We start from the raw sequence: 18566 nt of genomic DNA, 5'->3' as shown, positions 1-18566 counted from the left end.
TTATTATTATTGTCTTATATATAGCTAAGTAGCAACAAACCAGAATGACTGGAAATTAAAGAGCAGCCTGTGCATCAGCAATGCTTGCCTGTTTTACTGATCCTAAAATGAGTGTTGGAAATGCAAAAATTAAAGGGTATTTGACAAGACACTAAACGTGGATTCATCAAACAGCACGTTTCTTGTCTCTGCCTTTAGAAAGTCTTTCTCTTAGCAGGAGGGGGGCAATCACTCTGTCTAATGTCCTTCTGAAAATACTAAAATTCCACTATAACCGCAGCCCCCCCAAAATGTTAAATGAAGATTTTGTGGTATGAGCTTAAATGGAGTCTTCTTTCTCTCTCATTTGTTCCAAACCACCCTTGTTGCAAAGGGTGGGGGGGCCTCATCCTTGTGTTTCACTTTCAGATCAGTATTAGTTTTGATAGGATTGCAGTACTGAGGGACAAATTAATTGACAGTTCAGCCTGTACTGTAAAGTTTGACACACAACCTTAGCTGTTGTCCCTGTTTTGCAGACAGGTCAGGCTCATTAAGACCTGTTGGTGCACCCAAGGCCCTGACAAGCCTCACCCAGACCCTCCACCCATGCACCTTCTGCCCAGTGCTCCTGGAGCTCCACTTAAGCTGGAGCCCCCAGTCTGCATCTGAGCTACATCACAGTGTACCTGTGCTCAGCCCTGTCCCTGCTGTCCTGATTTTCTCACTGCATTAACCTCAGGTGTGACTAATTACCCTGCTATGTCTGATGATCACCAGACTGTCACCATCACCACCCCTGCCCTGACTAAAAACTGCAGGACATTGTCCTGGTCAGGGAGGTAACTGTTATCTATCTGGAGCCACAGCCTCATGGAGGAGACCAGCTCTTCTCATTCCCTGACTCTTAAATCAGGCTTCTGTGAAGGACTTGCAGTTATTACCCAGCTCTGGGGCTCCCAGTATAGGAAGGATGTAGACCTGCTCAAGTGGGTCCAAAGGAGGCCATGAAGATGACTGGAGGGCTGGAGCACCTCCATAATGAGGACAGGCTGAGAGAGTTGGGGGTGTTCAGCCCAGAGAAGAGAAGGCTGTGGGGAGACCTTACAGCATCCTCCCAGTACTTACAGAAGGATGACAGGAAAGATGGGGAGGGACTCTTTATCAGGGAGTGTAGTGATGAGGGGTAACAGTTTTAAACTGAAAGAAGGTAGATTTAGATTAGATACAAAGAAGAAATTCTTTCCTGTGAGGGTGGTGAGACACTGTAACAGGTTGCCCAGAGAGGCTGTGGCTGCCCCTCCCTGGAAGGGTTCAAGGCCAGGTTGGACGGGGCTTTGAGCAGCCTGGGCTAGTGGAAGGTGTCCCTGCCCATGGCAGGGGGGGTGGATCTAGATGATCTTTAAGGTCCCTTCTAACCCAAATCATTCTATGATTGTACTGCTAGCCATGCTGCAGTGTAACATAGCTCAAGGTAGGAGTGGGAGAGCCTGGCCTGAGCTTAAATGGGGCTCCTGGGGCCATGGGCAGAGGGTGTGGGTAGAGGGCTCATGTGAGGCTTATCAGGACAATTAAAGGCAATTAGTGCATTCAGGGCCCTGATGCAGAAGAAATGAAGCTTGGGTAACCTACTGGAGCTGAGAAAGGCAAAGAGGTTTTGTAACTATTAATGTATTATCTCAAGGTGTGGGGAGGCTGTGGCGCAGTGCCCAGCAGTTAGTTAGTTTACATGTAAGTTCAACTCTGTTATTGCTAAAACATTTTCTTTCTTTAGAATATGAGTGAATAGGATCAAGAACCTTGCTGTGCTGCTTGAACACAGCACATTCAATCTATGCGGTGTCCAAAACTTTTCATTAACTTGTCACTTTGACCTTACTGAAATAATAATAGACAAAAAATAAATGGTTTTCTGATCTCTAATATTTCTTACTGGTATTGATTTTGAGAAGATATATATATAAATGCAGAAGATTAAAATATATTCTGACTTCATACTTCCAGGTTCCTAAGCATGCAGAACTTGCCTGGATTCTTGGGTGCTTAACTAATGTGCCACGTCTGCTACGGTTGCCCCAGTGGAAGGTATGGACAGTTCTGTAAATTGAAAGGAAATATATGGGAATTCAGCAGAACTGTGGTCCTTGAAATACTTGTTATCTGTGAGGTACCAACCATATCCTGGTTATCCTTGCTTTAGGTTTAAGTAATTCTCTAGTCCTGTGGTGGAAGGAGGAAAATACGTCTTTCCAGGTCTGCTGCTATCAGTGAACATTTTCCTGTTGGAAGCTATAGGTTAACATTTCTGCAAGTTTCTGCTAAAAACTGTACTAAATAGGATGTTTGTTTGGTGTTGTTAAACTGTTTTTGCTAGAATGCTTGGAGTTATTTCAATGCTTATTTAATAATGCAAACAGACTACAAGATATTGCAGTGGAAACCTTGAGCCTTGCTGATTAAGGAGTTCCATAAACAGCTTTTTTTTTTTTTCCACTATGAAGAGTGGCTGTTCTGTAAATTTTATGGAAGAGGGTGTAAAAGAAGCATATGTTGGAAGAGGAGTATAGAAATAATAAATATTAAAAATGTGCTGAGTGATAAAGTTAATGCACCTTAAATGTTTGCCTTTACAAGTTTCAAATGTTCATCTTTTTCATCTTGGTACTGCATCAGCATGACTGCATTAACCGAGTTCTTGCATTTCATTTTGTTGTATTTTATTTTGGCATTTAGTAAGCAGAAAAAGCAAAAGGCAGGAGAGAGAAGTATCAAAAAAGGGAAAAAAAAATCTTAAGAGCAGTTTGGCTTGCAGAGTTCAGAGCAGTCTTAAATACCTCCAGATGTTTTCTTTTTTCCTGTTTTTCTTCTTAATTAAATAAAAACAGTAAAACTTAAATACAGCAACCAGTGTTAATGCATGGCATAGATTAAAGCCAACCTTTTCAAACCTGAGGTTCTAAAGTTAAGCTCTTAAATCCAGCTTTGACTGGATTGACTTTCCAAATCTACAGATAGGTGTTACAGGTGCTAGGCTTTGCAGATTAGGTCCCCTGAACCCTAGGCACTTAGAGATGTAGATAGAAGACAAGGATCTGTACGAGAGGGTGAGAAAAATCTAAAGATACTTGAACAGTCTTAATGAAATAATCAAGATTTTAAGGACTTTAGTGTATTCAACTATGATAAAAAGCAAAAAGTAGATATGCCACTGCTAGAATAGAATTAGTATCTGTAACTTGGCTATCTTGATTTAAATGATCCATATCCTAGAGCAGTAAAGGACTCCAGGACAGTGGGTGGATTTTGGCGAGCAGTGTGAACTAATGGAGAGAATGCTGGACTCTGCCTCTGTATTCTGTGTTCTCCTAGCTGTCACTGACTCTCCTAGTGACTGCATGTGATCACTATGTCTTGATCTCTTTTCTGTGAAACACAGGTATTAATGCCTTTTTATATCTTTGTTATAAAGTGCTTCAAAAATCTATTGCTGAAAATGCTATTTCAAAAGTAGGGGTTATCAATAATAAGTGTCATAACCCAGCCTGATGGATTGTATTCATTTTCGTTAGTAAGATTACAAACAGAAAGAAAACACAAGCCTATGTTTTCTCCCCACTACAATATCAGAACAGTGTAGGGAAATTCATAAATAGAAGACATAAAATGGGATGTGTGTATTCACAAGGAGCAGGTTTTACATGGCACACTTTTCTCTAGAGTTACACAGTAAGTTACTCAAATTAGTCAGAATTCTAAGTAATTAAAATCACAGACTTTGATACCATTATCCATAAGTGTGATTCCTCTCTGTTTTTCTCTTGCAAACAGATGAAGCGTGCCAGCCAGAATAATGAAGGAACTGTTGGTCTGTTGACTTACCCTGTGCTTCAAGCAGCAGATATTTTGCTGTACAAGTAAGAGGCAGAATGTGAGCCCATGGGCAATGTCTGTTCAGCTGCATTAGAATGAATGTTCGTCAGGTCAACATGCTAACTTATTAAGTGGGGGAGCTGGGTGTGATTAGATCAGAAGATTGGAAATGGATGACAGCTTTTTACCTCTCAAGTGACTGGCTGAAGTCTAGCCTGGTTGAAAGCAACTGGCAGGGCTGTAAAGAGAAAAAGCCAGTCACTTCAGGATAATTCTTAGGGAATTATAATGCACTGATGTTTAATTATACATATTACATGTTCACACACATACACAAACATATTTCTTTTTAAGTGGTTATACTTTATTTTATGCTTTGTACTGTAGACCTTCTTAAACTGGCTGTATATAGTATACCCTTACTAGTGTGGGATTCTGTTGATACTGATGAAAAAAGTGAGTAATTTACTGCACCTTGTGGTACCTGGGCTGGTTCGATTTTTCTCTGTGGGCGTACTGTGTGGCGCAATAGAAATACATCCTTACGAGGGACTGGTGACTCAGCATGGCTACGTTTGTAGCCTGGCTGATAGAACTTGTAGTGCATTGTCATGACTGATTGTATTTCATATGTTTTAAACTGTCTCGGTAAGTAAATGTTAGAGGCAATGCACTATGTATTAACTGTTTTTATGTTCCGAGCATATGTACTTTGTGCAATTGTTTTGAAGTAAAGTTGTGAATATTTGTGGGGACAGAGAAGCAATACAGAACTATGAGGACAGGGACTTTAGGAGGACAGAGTAACCAAGATTAGCCAGTTGTTAAACCAGAAAAATGTATCTCGGGAAATTTAATCCTAAGTGATCAGTAGTAGGGGAAAACAGTAATGTTAGCAGACCAGTAGATTATATTTCTAATTCACTTGAATTTTAACTGAAAATAATGGGAAGCAAGCATAAGTCAAAATTAATTTGAACACTAAAATAATCTTCTAAGCAGTGAGTCACGTTTGATTGGGAAGCAGTATTTAAGGGTGAAATTTAGACAACTTTATCAGAAATAACCTTGCCTTGATTGAGCTCAAGCATGTATGTCTCTTCCATCTTTAACAAGATCATGTGATTCATCATTCCTTAGTGAAGCCTGTGGTTTGTTTGCTACCATGTGTATTAACGGCAGGCTGTGTCCAGACAGAGCGCAAAACAAGGAAGTGAAAGAGAAACAATATCTCTTTGAAGAAATTTGACATAATATCTTTAATAAGAAATGTTTTAATCTAAAAACATAATATAGGGAACAAGAATCAGGGAGAAATGGAAACACAGGAAGGGAGCAGCAGTCATGAAGAAGAATTAAGAGCTAGAGGAGGGGGAGAAACAGTACTAATTCAGATGAACCAAGGATCAAAGAGACAGGAAAATGGACAGAAGGTAAATATATGACAGAAAAGAATAAAAATAGCACTCGGACAAAAATATTAAAGAAACGGCAAGGGAAAAGGCGAAGAATCATGCAGAGGCATTTATAAAGACAATATGTTTTCTGTTTAGTGGCAAACTTTGTGAATATGGAACCATTTTGGCATATGGAAACATTTCTTTTGACCTGCTTAAAGTATATTGATTATGGTAACTGATTTTCTTTCTGTTAGTTGTAGGCCACTGTGATTTCCTATTGGCTACTGTAACTGTTTTTAGGTTGCCTTGCTGACTGTTTGTTGGGGAATAAAGGTGGACAGATTGATTCCTGGATGTCAGCCCAGTAATTCAGAATCGGAAGGAAGGAGTACCGTGTTGAACTGAAATTTTCTGGGAACTTAAAAGATGCATAGTGAACTTCCTTACACTGGAACATATCCAGGATTCAGAGCTGAATACCCCACAAGCCTTAGAAAAAAAATCTGCTGGGGGAAGGGAGAGTAATCAAAAGCTGGCAAGACTTCAAGTCTGCTTCATCTAAAAGACTCGTACATTTTTAGTGAGTATGATTAACTGTGGGAAAGAATCACCAGGGGAAGTAATGGATTCTTCACCTCCTCATGTCCTCTGATGAAGACTCTGTTTCCCTCCAGAACTGCATTCAAGCTACTGAGTTCAATACAGCAGATCAAATGATCCTTTGATCCTAATAGTTCTAATCTATGAATGATAACACTTGTGGCAATAGAGACACTGGCCCACATGATATTTACACAATGGTGACCCATGAGGAAGAGCTGCTCACTTCTTTCTTTCCCTTGATAAATCCACAGTACTAACTTCTCAACAACAGTTATGTTTTCCTGAGACTTGATGAGGCAAGGTGCTTGCGCTTTATGCCTTGTAGATCTTTCTTACTTTGTTTGCACACTGTATGTAACACGTGCTCTTTGGTCGCTGAAGAGACAGCAGGAGATACCACAAAAACCTTTCTTTAAGCTGAGTTTAATGATTTGCTCTTATTAGTATCTTTACCATGCATGTTTTTGCAAAGGGACATTTTTTCCCTTGGAGATGTGCTTCGGTTCAGCCCAAAAAGCAGGCTTATCCTGGGATACAGTCAGCCTGGGGTATTGTTCCCACAGCACCTATTTCTAGCTGGGACTGAGTGTTTGGCTCAATCTGGTCCTCAGTCATGGCAGAAGCTGTGACAGTCTTGAGTAACATTTCAACAGAACAAGAGAGTTTTGCTGAGTTTCCTGTATCTGTCTTTTATTAAAAGGTCGACACATGTTCCCGTTGGAGAAGATCAAGTCCTGCACCTGGAACTAGCCCAAGATATAGCACAACATTTCAACAAGAAATATGGAGAATTCTTTCCTGTGCCCAAAGCCATTTTAAGTGAGCTGGTGTTGGTTGTTTTTTTTTTTTCTTCCCCCTTAAATGCACTTCAGGGTTTAGGATGGATTTAAATATTGTGGAAATAGTTTCAGGGACCAAGAAAAGGGAGCAAACTGGTGCTAAGGGAGTGGAAAATTGAAAACTGACAACAAGAGACTAGAGGCTGTGAAATTGAACTCCCAAGAAAGACATAAGGCTTTACAAATCCCCAGTAGAGGAATGTATGTGACGTCTGGTATTCTAGTCCAGGGGGGCAGATGCACTCTGCTGCTGCCAGTCAGCCTTGCTCTTCAAGTATTGGACCTTTTAAGAGTAGGGTCTCTGCTCCACACTGGTAGTTCAGGAGACATGTTAGCAACAAGACAACAGACCTCTAGCAAGCAGAATTCTTCAGTGTCTGAGTGGTAGATGTTTACATTAAGCATGCTAAACAGCTTGTAGCTTTATTGGTACAGTGCTCAAAAATCTTTTAAGTGTGTTTAATACATATTTGCATATTTCAGTAAGGGTCTCTTACAGAGCTTAGACTTTCCATTTTTGGTCTTAGACTCGGGGAGACTTATAAGGAAAATCTTCTCAGCCATTTTTGAGCTATAGGTCATAGGCCGGGGGGGTGAGGAGGAGTCAGATGGCGCAAATGGCATGTTTGTTAAGAAACGTGAAGAATTGGGCAGGGAAGAAGCATTGCATCTTTGTTGTAAGTAATGTAGAGGAATGCACAGCAGAGACCTTCGCCCCCAAAAGGGCAAGGAGCTCTCACCTTAGAAAAGACAGGCAGTAATAAACCTTTCTCAATTTTCAAGCCTCAGTGACAAAAATGGTGTTAGACCCAGAGTGGAGCTTAGAGAATACAAGGTATTGCAAGCTCTGTGGTTTCTAATGAACAATTAAATACTAAGCACTATAATAAGGAGCTGAGTGTAGCCTGTGATGCAGGTGAGACTGTTTCCCAGGAAATAAAAAGCTCAATTTGAAAACAAAAAAGAACTTTTCACTTTCCTCATGAAAAGCATACCTTCATAACTTCACAAGTATACGCAAGCCAATGAAGTATCCTAGATGAATGGAGGAGTTAGGGACCTATTCAGACTCACTAGCTGTAGGCAGTTACATTACCTGGACTCCTTCAAATTTACAGAAAAGAGATGGACTCTTCCAAAAGGTGATTCAGAACAGAGAACTTTCTGAGGCAGTCTGACTTGCACCTTACAAGAACACTTATTCTTTCGCTGAGTACATAGGCCATCTGTGAGGAGTATACGGGTAATTTAGTTGGCTGTTACTCGGTGTCTAAAAACAACTGGTGTGAGTACTTTCTAGATCAGTGATACTTTGTGTACTCCATGAATGATGTTTCTTGATGAAAGATTGAAACAGTTTGGATTGATGCTGTTAAAGACAGTATTTTGCAATATTCCCCTAATGGTACTATTCTGTTTCATGTACACACACATATATGTTAGTAGTTTGTACAATATCCACACCTCTCTTATCTGGACTGCACTTTCCCTCTAACAGAGCTGGTTAGTGCTCAGTTAGGGAGCTTTTAATAACTGTCTTTATTGATATTTAGGAGAACTACCAAGAGATTTTGGGTGGAAGAGTTTCCTAAAGTAAGGAGATTAACTGTTCTGGGATTCTTTTTTACCAGTGGATTTAACCTGTTTCTCCACTGTTACTGAACCTTGCAGTAATGTGCAGTCCATGCTCTCTAGGTAACTTGTCCCCAGTGCCAGGAATACAAGGAGGAGAGAGCTTTCAGGGAAAATTACTGTGTAGTCACAGAAGATATTAGGAAATGTCTCAGAAGAAGTGTCTGCATAGTGAGGAGGGGAGAAATGGAGCAAGCTTTCATCTAGTTTATGGGAGAAGAAGGGTGGGTTAGAAGGATGGGGAGGGACATAAGGACTAAATAGGACCATACTCACAACTCATTTTTAAGCAAGGATAAACAGAGAGCTTTGTCATGCTGCTGCAAAGTGTTCTTAGCAATTGTCATAAGAAACCACTGTCTATCTGTATTCACAATTATTCTCTTTTTTTATTTTAAGGTACAACAAAGAAAATAAAATCCCTCAGAGATCCAACAGTGAAGATGTCCAAGTCAGACCCACAGAAGTTAGCTACTGTTAACATAGCAGACAGCCCTGATGAAATAGTGCTGAAATTCCGCAAAGCTGTGACTGACTTTACCTCCGAGGTGACCTACGACCCAGCCAGTCGCCCTGGTGTCTCCAATCTGGTGTCCATTCATGCTGCAGTAACGGGGCTTAGCATCAAAGAAGTGCTGCACCAGTCTGCTGGGCTCGACACTGCTCACTACAAAATGGTGGTAGCAGAGTCAGTTATTCAAAAATTTGCACCTATCAGGAATGAAATCAAGAAACTCCAGGAAGACAAATCCCATCTGATAAAGGTTTTAGAGGATGGAGCAGAGAAAGCCAAAGAACTAGCTGCTCCCATTTATCAAGAAATAAGAAGACTGGTGGGATTTCAGTAGAAACTGCTGAGTAGTTGCAAGGACTTTTGTTTCCTGGGAGAGATAGTTTGTTATTTGTATCTTCTTAATCATTTTGCTTTGCAACAAAAACTTTTTTTTTTTTCCTGGAACATCCAAGTAGAACATTTGCATTGAAAAATATGCATGAAGCCAGATATTTCCAGTGGGACCAGCATTGAGTTTGGGTAGTCAAAGAGGGAGGGCAAAATAATCACAATTCACAAAAAGATCCCACAAAAGCAGAATATAAAGTTGCCCAAATGGGGTTTTGGGTTTTTCCATTGACCACTGCAAGAAGCTGAGGTATAGGCAAGGTGGTCAGAATCTAGTAGAAAGATTTGTAATCTTCTCAAGAACATACTTAGCTGTACACTGATCTTGTTACAGATGGACAACTCATCCCGTTGGTGGTTATTCAGCTTTGATATAGTGGTTCAATGTGTTCTTGGATAACCAGCATAAAAGCACAGGCTTACAAATCAAAATGCTCAGGGTGATGAAGAGAGAACTTACTGCTTCTCCCTGTTGCGTCTTCAAACTCCATGTGATTTTGTATCTGCATCTAGTTTGTGTGAAGAGAGTCTGTGTGTCTTATGAATACAGATATCCGTACTCTAAAACTCACTGTGACTACTGTGCTAGATGGCTTCTTTGATAGTCACTCCAAAGAGTCCCAGGAGTGGACTTGAATTTCACTTCAGCCACCTGTGCCATCCTGCTGGTCAGGTCTAAGGTACTTCAGTGTGAAATGACATGTGCTTCAGCTGCTCGTATTCCACCTGCTGTTTGGTTTAGCAGGGAGCTCCAGAATTTTCAGTTCAGCATCAAGTCTAGAATTCCTTTAGAAAAGGTGCAGAGGAAAAGATGTAATCCTGTGTGAAAGAAATCTTAGGCTGAGAAATTGGAGAACTTTCTGCAAAATTAACAGAATTGTTTAGAAAATTGTGCTGAGATTGGAGCTGGAATGGGATTAAATAGATCTTTATGAACTCTCACTACTGAGCCTCAAAAAAGCTCAGTGATGGGAGAATGGTGTTAACCTGTGCTGATCTTAGGCATCATGAGACCCACAGACTGGGACCCGTGGACCGTGACATTTGTTGGGGAACATGTGGCAAAGGGGAATTGCCAAAAGCAGACACCCTTTTCTGACGAGGGGGTAGTAGTACATTTTTAAAAGTAATGAAAGCCCTACTGGTCCTGTGCCAGCATATTTAAGTGTATCATTGCACTTAATGGTGCTGTGTTTGAAATTGCTGTACTGTAAGGTAAATTGAGTTCATCCTGTACTGCAGCAGCTCATAACCATTATATGCCTATAGCATTTGTCATGAAGGATTGCAGTCTTACATGACTGAGTTAGTAAAACTGGGGGGTGTTCTATGTAGTTTTTATTTAAAAAGCTGTTTAGTTAATTATCATAGTGAGGTGATTCAGAGAGAATTATGTAATTTTGCAAAGCACGAAGTTGTGGACTGATCTTCTGCAGATCTGTACTGCTGCAGAAGAGAGCTGCCATGCAAGAACTTGATGACAGAGTTTTTAAAGTTAGTCAAGACTAGAGGAACAGAGTGGATGGAGACAGAATGATGGAAAACCAAACTCAGTGTAGGCAAGTCCAAGGTAGTGTCCTCTGGAAAGAAATGTGCTCAAAAATAGTCCCTGGTTTCAAATTAGCTGTAGCAGATTAGGAAGGAGCACAGTTATAACTGTGCATATTTAGGCAGTTTTACAAAACTTTTTTCAGTGTTTAACAGCTACATTAGTCTTCATGGGAACTAAGAAAAGTAAGTCACACAATTACTGCTGCTTGCTGAGTTGGCAAAAAGTGTTTGCTGTGACACTTTTTAACATGGGTTGATTTCTGCAAAGGTCCCACAATAGATTCCTTAAGAGAAGATAACACAGTGCTCATGAAGATACTGGAAATCTTTAACACTGATGCATCTAATCTGCCTGTTCCTCTTTTTCACTAGGAAAGATAGGAGCATGTATTCAAAAGATAGATCATAGTTTCAGGCTGACTTTACACTTCTGATACTCAAATCACCTAACGTACAGGGTTGGCATTCAGCACGCCTCCTTTGCAGTGAAAAGGAAATAGCAGTATTCATATGTCTTCAATACAATTTATTAAAAAGAAAAGGGGGGAGGGAATGACATCAACAGGCAATTCTGACTTGTTACCCAAACGGTTCTGAGCAGTCTTTCCAAATCTGTTAGATTTTTTTTTCAGAAAAATCGTGTAGATGAAGCAGGAAGAAAAGCTTCAAAAGATCCCTTTCTTCGGGGTAGGGGTTTAATACATTACATATTTAGCAGTGTTTCAATCAAATTTACTGTTTTATCTCTCTTTAATTCAAGAATAGTTTGGGGTTTTCCACTTCCCTTTCTCCTATCACTCAAGCAAATCTTACTTGCCTGACCTTCAGGTAAGGAAATATGCCTGTTATTTCTACTTCAGGGAAGTTAAACTTGTGTAAAATTAGTATGTTCACCTACTGATTGTTGACTTAGCCCTTTTATTTTAGTAGCTTCTGTGGAGGAATTCTCAAAATAAAAGCTGTGTCTGCCCAGTGAAATAATCCCAATTCCACTGACAACCATGATCATTAGCGTCCCCTGACAGGAGACAACTATAATGTAGATGTTTGCAGGTATCTGCTGCCTATTTCAGTTTTCTTAGGGAATGGCTTTTCTGGGAAGTTAATCATCTTGGCGTTCAGGTTAAGAGTCTAGCTGGACCTAGCCTGGCTGCCTCTTTGCATTCCTTGAGCCATTTACTTGGCATCTGGGAAGAGTTTGGCAAGCAGAAGCTGAGCTTGAAGCAACATGTGCTTGCTCCTATCAGTAAAAATTGTTTGAAACCAAGCTACTCTGATCTCTTTGCTCTTCCACCTTCCTGTTTCCTCTTCAAAACATTTTTGTAAGCACCCATTCTAGATGTTGGATTGTGGCAGTGTTTACTTTAGCAAAGTAGTGCAGATGAGTTAAAGCAGCTTTTTAGAGAACAGTTGTTGGAGAAGGCTTGATGGTATGTGTTTCAGAAGGATTAGCTTCACACAAACTCTAATCTGGTGTGCCAGGGATTTAATTGTTTACATCTGGTGTGCAGTGGGTGCACTTCTGAAAAGCATTTTCATGTTTGGTTTTGTCCAGTTCTTATTCCATGAGACATCTCTGTGATGCCTGCTGGAGTGCAGTTAGTGGGGACAGTGGGGAGTTTCTGCAGAAGCACACTCCTGATCCCAACTGCAATGCTAGCGTAGAAATGCCCTGTGGTGCTGTGGAAGTCATTGTAAGGTGTTCTACCAGGACTGGATGAGAAAGAGATCCAATCGCATCTTTCCTAATTGAAGAAAGAAGCGTTGAAAGGTGGAGAGGTATCCTTACCCCTTGCTGTGTTGCTCTTTGTTTCTGCTTCCTTTTCTTCAGCGATTCTTTTCCTCGAATATGTGCAGTAATTTGTGTCTTAGTCTTGAAATCTCTTCCTTTCCCATTCCTGTGTGTTTAGTACATGGGAAGTACAAATGTAGTGGTTGGGATCTGCAGTATCAGACCTAGCGTCACCAGGTAACTGAAGAGATTCACTTCAGAGATGAGCATCAACTCCACAGTTAATAACTTACTAAGATCTAACTAAAACATTTATACACTTGAGACATCTGTCTTTGCCCCCAGTGGTTCCTAGGAAGTCATCTTGTCGCTTATGAGAAGACACTGACAGTGACTCTCAGTTTGGTGCTCCAAATTTAGAGCACAGAATTTACTGGGAATTTTAGATTCAGGAACAGCGTTTTCTTCAGCAGAGACTCCAGATGATGATTAGACTCATAAATTAACTCTGGCACTGCTCCAGCATTGGCATACATCCCTGCATCACATAACTGGAGTGTATGTATATTGTATGTTTTATTGGCATTTGTTTGTAACTCTTGAAGGTGTGTTTGAAGTATACTTAGTTTTCAAACACCATGATCTGGGTTCTTAGATTCTCCAGAAGGCCTTGTGCATAGTTCTGATTCAGTGTGTGTTTATCTACAAACAGTTCAAGCAAAACTCCTTCACAGGATTATGGTTGCCTCCATTCAAGTGAGCTGAAAGTTTAAGGAAAGGACAGTGAAATGGGATTCTTGGGGACTGACCTGCATCTAAATGTTTTGGGACTATAGGTTATCAGAGCAAATGTTTTCTTATACTTGGTTAGGGCCATCATGATCCTGACAACAGTACAGCAGTAAATTCTGCTGATGAAACCCTTTACATCAGCTTATATAGGAACTCTGATTTGCTGAGGACTGTACTATATCATAAAACTTTAACTTCTCTCGTCTGCACAGTTTGCTAGATGACTGTGTCAGCAGAAATCTGTTTGGAAACCGTTAGCCAAAGCCAAATCTGATCCTCGGATCCAGCGCTCTTGGATGTTTTCCCAAAATGGGGATTTCCCAAAACAAGTGGTTTTCGATAAGCTATAGTACCAATTTCAGTAGTTGCTGCAGGATCAGGAAGAGCCAGAGGTCCATTCTGAATGACTCATTTGTATTTTTCATTACTGCTCTGATGCATGTTCTACTTACCCATACGGCTCAAGGATCATGACAAAACTCAGGGAGGGTCTGTGTGTGGTTCTGGTAATAGCAACAATATGGACCCAGGTGAGTTTGAGTCTTGAATCTAATGAGCATGCTCTTTCAGTGGTCCATCTTGGGTAGATTTATGTTCAGAACAACAGATAGATGGTTCACCTGTACTCATGTCTCTACATTTGAGTTACTGGATGCTGCCTACCTGTTTATTTATGACTGATTGCTTCACAGAGAGAAGGAGCATAGGGAGTCTAGTGGAAAAGGTTTTCTGTTCAGGAAAGATATTATCTGTTCTTGCCAAGAGAACAAAAACCTTCTCTGCTATATTGGACTATCTAATTTCTTTTAAGTGGTTTGATCTGTTCCTTCTTTTGTGGGTAAACATGGCAGTAATAGCTGCAAGAAGAATGTCGCTTTATTGTGTAGTCAAAAGTCTTGGAAGGACACGGGCATCTCCTCTCATCGTTTCAGAAGTCCCTTACATTGTGGGACTTTACTAGTTGCATGAGCCAGTTTCAGGGAAAATGCTGCAGCAAAACTGTGATCTTATGTGACATTTATTGATCCAATTAAAGCTTTTGTGTTTCCGCTTGTTTTTTTTAACTCACTAGGTTGCGAGAGAAGACTTTTGTTAAACTTTGAATTTCCAACCAAGCTTTCTCTTGCATAGTCCTTTGGTGAGCAAATGACAGATGAAGTAATGGAAAATTCTCTTTATTGTCACAAAAGATTCTGTGATGGTTTCCACTGTCTTTTCCGTCGGTTTTGTTGGTTGTGCTAATGGTCATATTGTGGAAGCTTTGACAGAAAAGTATTTATTTTGTTTTGTGCCAATGAAAAACCGTTCTACCTGCAACAGTCCCACATTATTATGCAATGGCAGATTCATTGATTATTTTGCTTTTAGGCAGCAGCTTTGGTTTCACAACTATTTTATATAAAACCAAATGCCAACTTCCTGCACTGAGGGATGAGCACGTATGCCCAGTTACAATAAACAGTTTAACATGTGGGAAGATATTTTGCTACTGTGGTAAACTGCCGTCACAGAACACCATGACTGAAGATGAGATTAGCCACTACATGAGTGATCTCGTGCTGCCTGTGGACGTGAACCTAAGCACTGAGTTTCATGTCTGTTGTGCTGTCGTGCTCTCAGCACTCCAACATGGCTGTGAGACAGGAACAGCAAATCTATGCCACACCAGAAGGCTCGATCAGTTCCAGATGTGCTATATTTGGTGTATCTGCAAAATGAAATGTCAGGACAAGCATTCCAGCACCGAAATCTTTAAAAGTTATTAAATGTTTGGTAGTAACAGCATGCTTGTAAAAGCCTGGGTATGATAGCGTGGTCATAGCCTTATTCATATGGCTGACACGAGAAGTCACAGAGCTGTATGTGGTGGTGGAGTGAAGTAAGCCATCTGCTTCCTCAGTACAATCCCTGCAAAGACAGTATGAGTCTAAGCTGAAGGGTTAATGGATTAACCCTTACAGGTGGGAAGCAGCAGCTTATGGCAGAGCAAGGTGGTGCCAGATCTCTTGCTGTCCTAAACCATTCTGAAACAAGATGCTCGCAGTTCAGGTGGGGGCTTCAGGTCGTACAAAGCACAGGCAAGATCCTGCGTAAACAGTGTCACTTGTCGCACATGCTGTTGTATCTACGACTCTCCAGTCAGTCTGATTTCTGAGGCATGTCTTCATTGTTGGAGTAACTTTACTGTCATCCGTCAACATGAAGTGATGGTCACGTGCTGATAAAACTAAGAAACATCTGTTAGAAACATAGGATGTATGTTCTCTGCTATCTTTGGTGAAAACTTCTTTCCTGATGCGCCAGCATTTATAGAAACATATTACTAAGCTAAATACAGATGAAACTTAGCAAAACAAGGCTACTCTCTGGCATTACCCAAAGTTTCTGGTGTAGGTGGTCTCTGGCTTCACTCACCCTGTTCCCTAAACCACATCCCTCTCAGAGTAAAGTAGAATCTTGTATGTTGAATGCTGTGAGACTGACTTTTTATTGTGACTGGAAACAGTTGTTCAAATGTATTTCAAGACTCTCTTCATGGTGTTTGCTGAATGAATAATCAAGGTCTCAATAAGTGACTCTTGAGTACTCAAGCCAAGAAAGATCTTTCTGAGTGGGTTGGGGCTTTCTCTGCCCACCCTTATTCTTTCATGGCCTGTCTGGCAGATGTTCCTACAGCAAGAATGGGAAAAAGTACAATTTTCTGTTTAGACTTGTGGGCTGAATGTAAACTGTGAGTGGCAGAGTGGCATCCATTCTTTTTAGGCAACCCTCATCAACTTTCTTTTACTGACGTAAGTGCTTGCAAACCCCCAAAATTGAAGTTGTGTGGATATTCAGGGGGAATAAGAAGGGGGTATTTGCCTTACAGTAGCTGCGGTTCTTCAAGACTTGTTATCGACGTGTGCTGTGTCCTGCATTCCATCTGTTCTGATCAGAAAGTTACTCCTGAAATTCTTGCTCTTCAATACAGGTTACGCTTTTTTCTTGCAACAGGGAGCAAGGTGTGGGGCGTGAACGTTGGGCTTCAACAGCTGCGTCTCTTCTCAGAAGAATCTGGTCATACGTTCCTGTCCGTATGTGGAATCCGTGTGGGCAAGGCATCTCAAAGGCCCACGGTTTGACTATACTTTTGATGCACAAAAAGCTCTTCCCCATCACATCAAGAACGCTTCTCAGGAAGCACTGGAGTTACTGTCTACTCAGGCTGAATGCTCTGGCCGTGAGCGACTAAACCCATTTCTTTCTCAGAGCTAGCGCGTTCGCTAGGCGTCACATTGGCGCGCGGGACAGGAGGGCCTTGAAGGACCTTGCGAAAACATTGGTTGGGAGAGGATTGCTGCTGCCGTTGAGACAACTGATTCAAGCTGCAACACTCCTGGCTTACGTTCAGCAACATGAACCCCCTAGAAGGAATCTGTGAGGTGGATGGATTTACTGTGTGGCCTGCGTGAAGGCTGCGGGTTGCGTAGTGCTGGTGTGACCTGTTGGGAAAATATCGTTTTGGTGTTTAATAACCATTGCAGAAACAGCTCAGGGATGTGCTGGCATTCTAAAGATCTTGGATTCAGGTGTGTTCTGACTTCTCTGTGGGAGCAGGTGGTTCTGGCACCACTGAAGATGAAATGTGCTTTTGTGGGGGACTTATTTCTAAGGGGGTTAATTCCTAGAGAGAAACAGTGTTGTTAAAATAGACTTCAGAGTTACAATATACCTGTATAGAACAACAGCAAAACTGAGGTGGTGAGCATCACTGCTGTTTTAATCCATTTTGCTTACCAACATCACTTGCTGGCAGGAATAGAAACACCACGTTTTTCCTTCATTAAGCCAGCAAAGTCCTGACTCAAAGGGCTTCACTCTACTCTCTGCTTGCCTCTGAGGAGATGGATTAGCTGAAGTGTGAATGTTGTCTTTGTGGTTTATGAGGATGTTTCAGTAGATGATGGGTGGGTTGTTAAGGGAGATCTTTGGGTGGCCTGAGAAGATTTAATGGATGCTGGAAGGCTGGGGGCGGGGAGGGGGGAAGGTTTAGTTCTCTTTAGTTTAAAATGTGTAATGTATCTGCAGTTGAGGATCAGCAGCTGAGAATTAACATAAATAGAGATTTCCTGTCAACTTCATAGAATGTTTTGCTACAGCTTCATAGAAAACAACAAAATGTGCATCAGCAAGGCCATTTTGGTCTTTGGGTCTTTTTAATCTGATTTGGGTCTTTGTCTACCTTACAGTATTATGTTGCTTTAGTATTATTTCTGCAGAAGAGTTTTGCTCTTTGGTTAAGCAAAGAAAATCTAAAAACATGTTTTACCTTCTATTTCCTTCATGCCTTTGAGCAAGTTGCTTAACTGTGCATAGCAGACTTCATTCCACAGGTGTACTGGGAGGCCAAACTAGTATTTGCTGAGCATTTTGAGCCTTCCAGTTGGAGATGCCCTCACTTGGTGCAGAGTTACAGTATTTCTTCCTGAGATGCTCTATTAGCGGTGCTTGTGGCATGAATAAACAGAGTGAAATGTGCTGGAGGGCAGACAGTTCAATCCAGAGTAATAAATAACGGATCCAACGAGAGCGTCAAAGTTGTCTGCTTCGCAGAAACCTGTCGAGTGTTGCTTTTGAACTTGATACTGTTTGTTCTGCTGCAAAAATGCCTGAAAATGGCCTGAAAGAAACGTACGCTGAGGTCTCTACTGCAGTTCCTTCATCTGTGTCTCCTCCCTGCAGCCTGAAAGCGAGGGCCTCTGGCAAGGATCTAATATCAAAAGAAGGGTAGTACCGCTACAGGGAGGGGAAAAATAATTACTAAATTTCCTGAATAGTAAACAGTTTGGGTTGTTTGGGTGTTGGTTTTTTGGGTTTTTTTTTAAGGAGCGGGTCCGTCTGCTCCTTTAGCCCTCGCACTGCTGGTGGGTGGGTGTCTCTCGGGTGGGGTCCCCCCCACCTGCCTTCCTGCTCACCACCCCGAAACTAGGTTTGCCGGGGGAAGGTGTCCCAAGAGTTGAACAGCGGTGGCGAGCGATGCTGGGCCTCCGGGGGGGGGGGGAAAGAGCTTCACCTCTGCGGGGGGAGCCGCGTCCCGCCTGGGTTCCCCCCTCGCCCGGCAGGGGGGGGGCGCAGTGTGCGCCGGCGGGCGCCAGGGGGCAGCCGCGGGGGCGGCGACGAGGGGGCAGAGCCGCCCCCCAACATACACCCCCCCCCCCTCAAAAAGACCCTCCCCCAAGCCCAGGGCCGCGGTTTTCCGCAGCACAGAACCGGCGGCAGCTTTTGCC

General features: G+C 41.8%; 1 protein-coding gene across 3 annotated transcripts in view; it reads left to right on the top strand.

The window, feature by feature from the left end:
- The window catches only part of WARS2 (tryptophanyl tRNA synthetase 2, mitochondrial), a 51318-nt gene extending 35550 nt beyond the window's left edge, over positions 1-15768 (top strand). For 2 of the 3 annotated variants that reach the window (XM_074853932.1, XM_074853942.1), the window contains 4 exons: positions 1984-2064; positions 3808-3893; positions 6553-6671; positions 8723-15768. In XM_074853932.1, the coding sequence (XP_074710033.1) occupies positions 1984-2064; positions 3808-3893; positions 6553-6671; positions 8723-9171 (735 nt within the window). In that variant the 3' untranslated portion in view covers positions 9172-15768. The remainder of the gene's footprint in view (positions 1-1983; positions 2065-3807; positions 3894-6552; positions 6672-8722) is intronic. The other variant, XM_074853950.1, reaches the window with a different exon arrangement.
- Positions 15769-18566: the final 2798 nt, after the last annotated feature.

The sequence above is a fragment of the Strix uralensis genome, chromosome 2, assembly GCF_047716275.1.
Source record: "Strix uralensis isolate ZFMK-TIS-50842 chromosome 2, bStrUra1, whole genome shotgun sequence".
Lineage (NCBI taxonomy): Eukaryota > Metazoa > Chordata > Aves > Strigiformes > Strigidae > Strix > Strix uralensis.
Note: the sequence above shows the minus strand (reverse complement) of the source record. Positions and strands in the feature narration are given on the sequence as shown.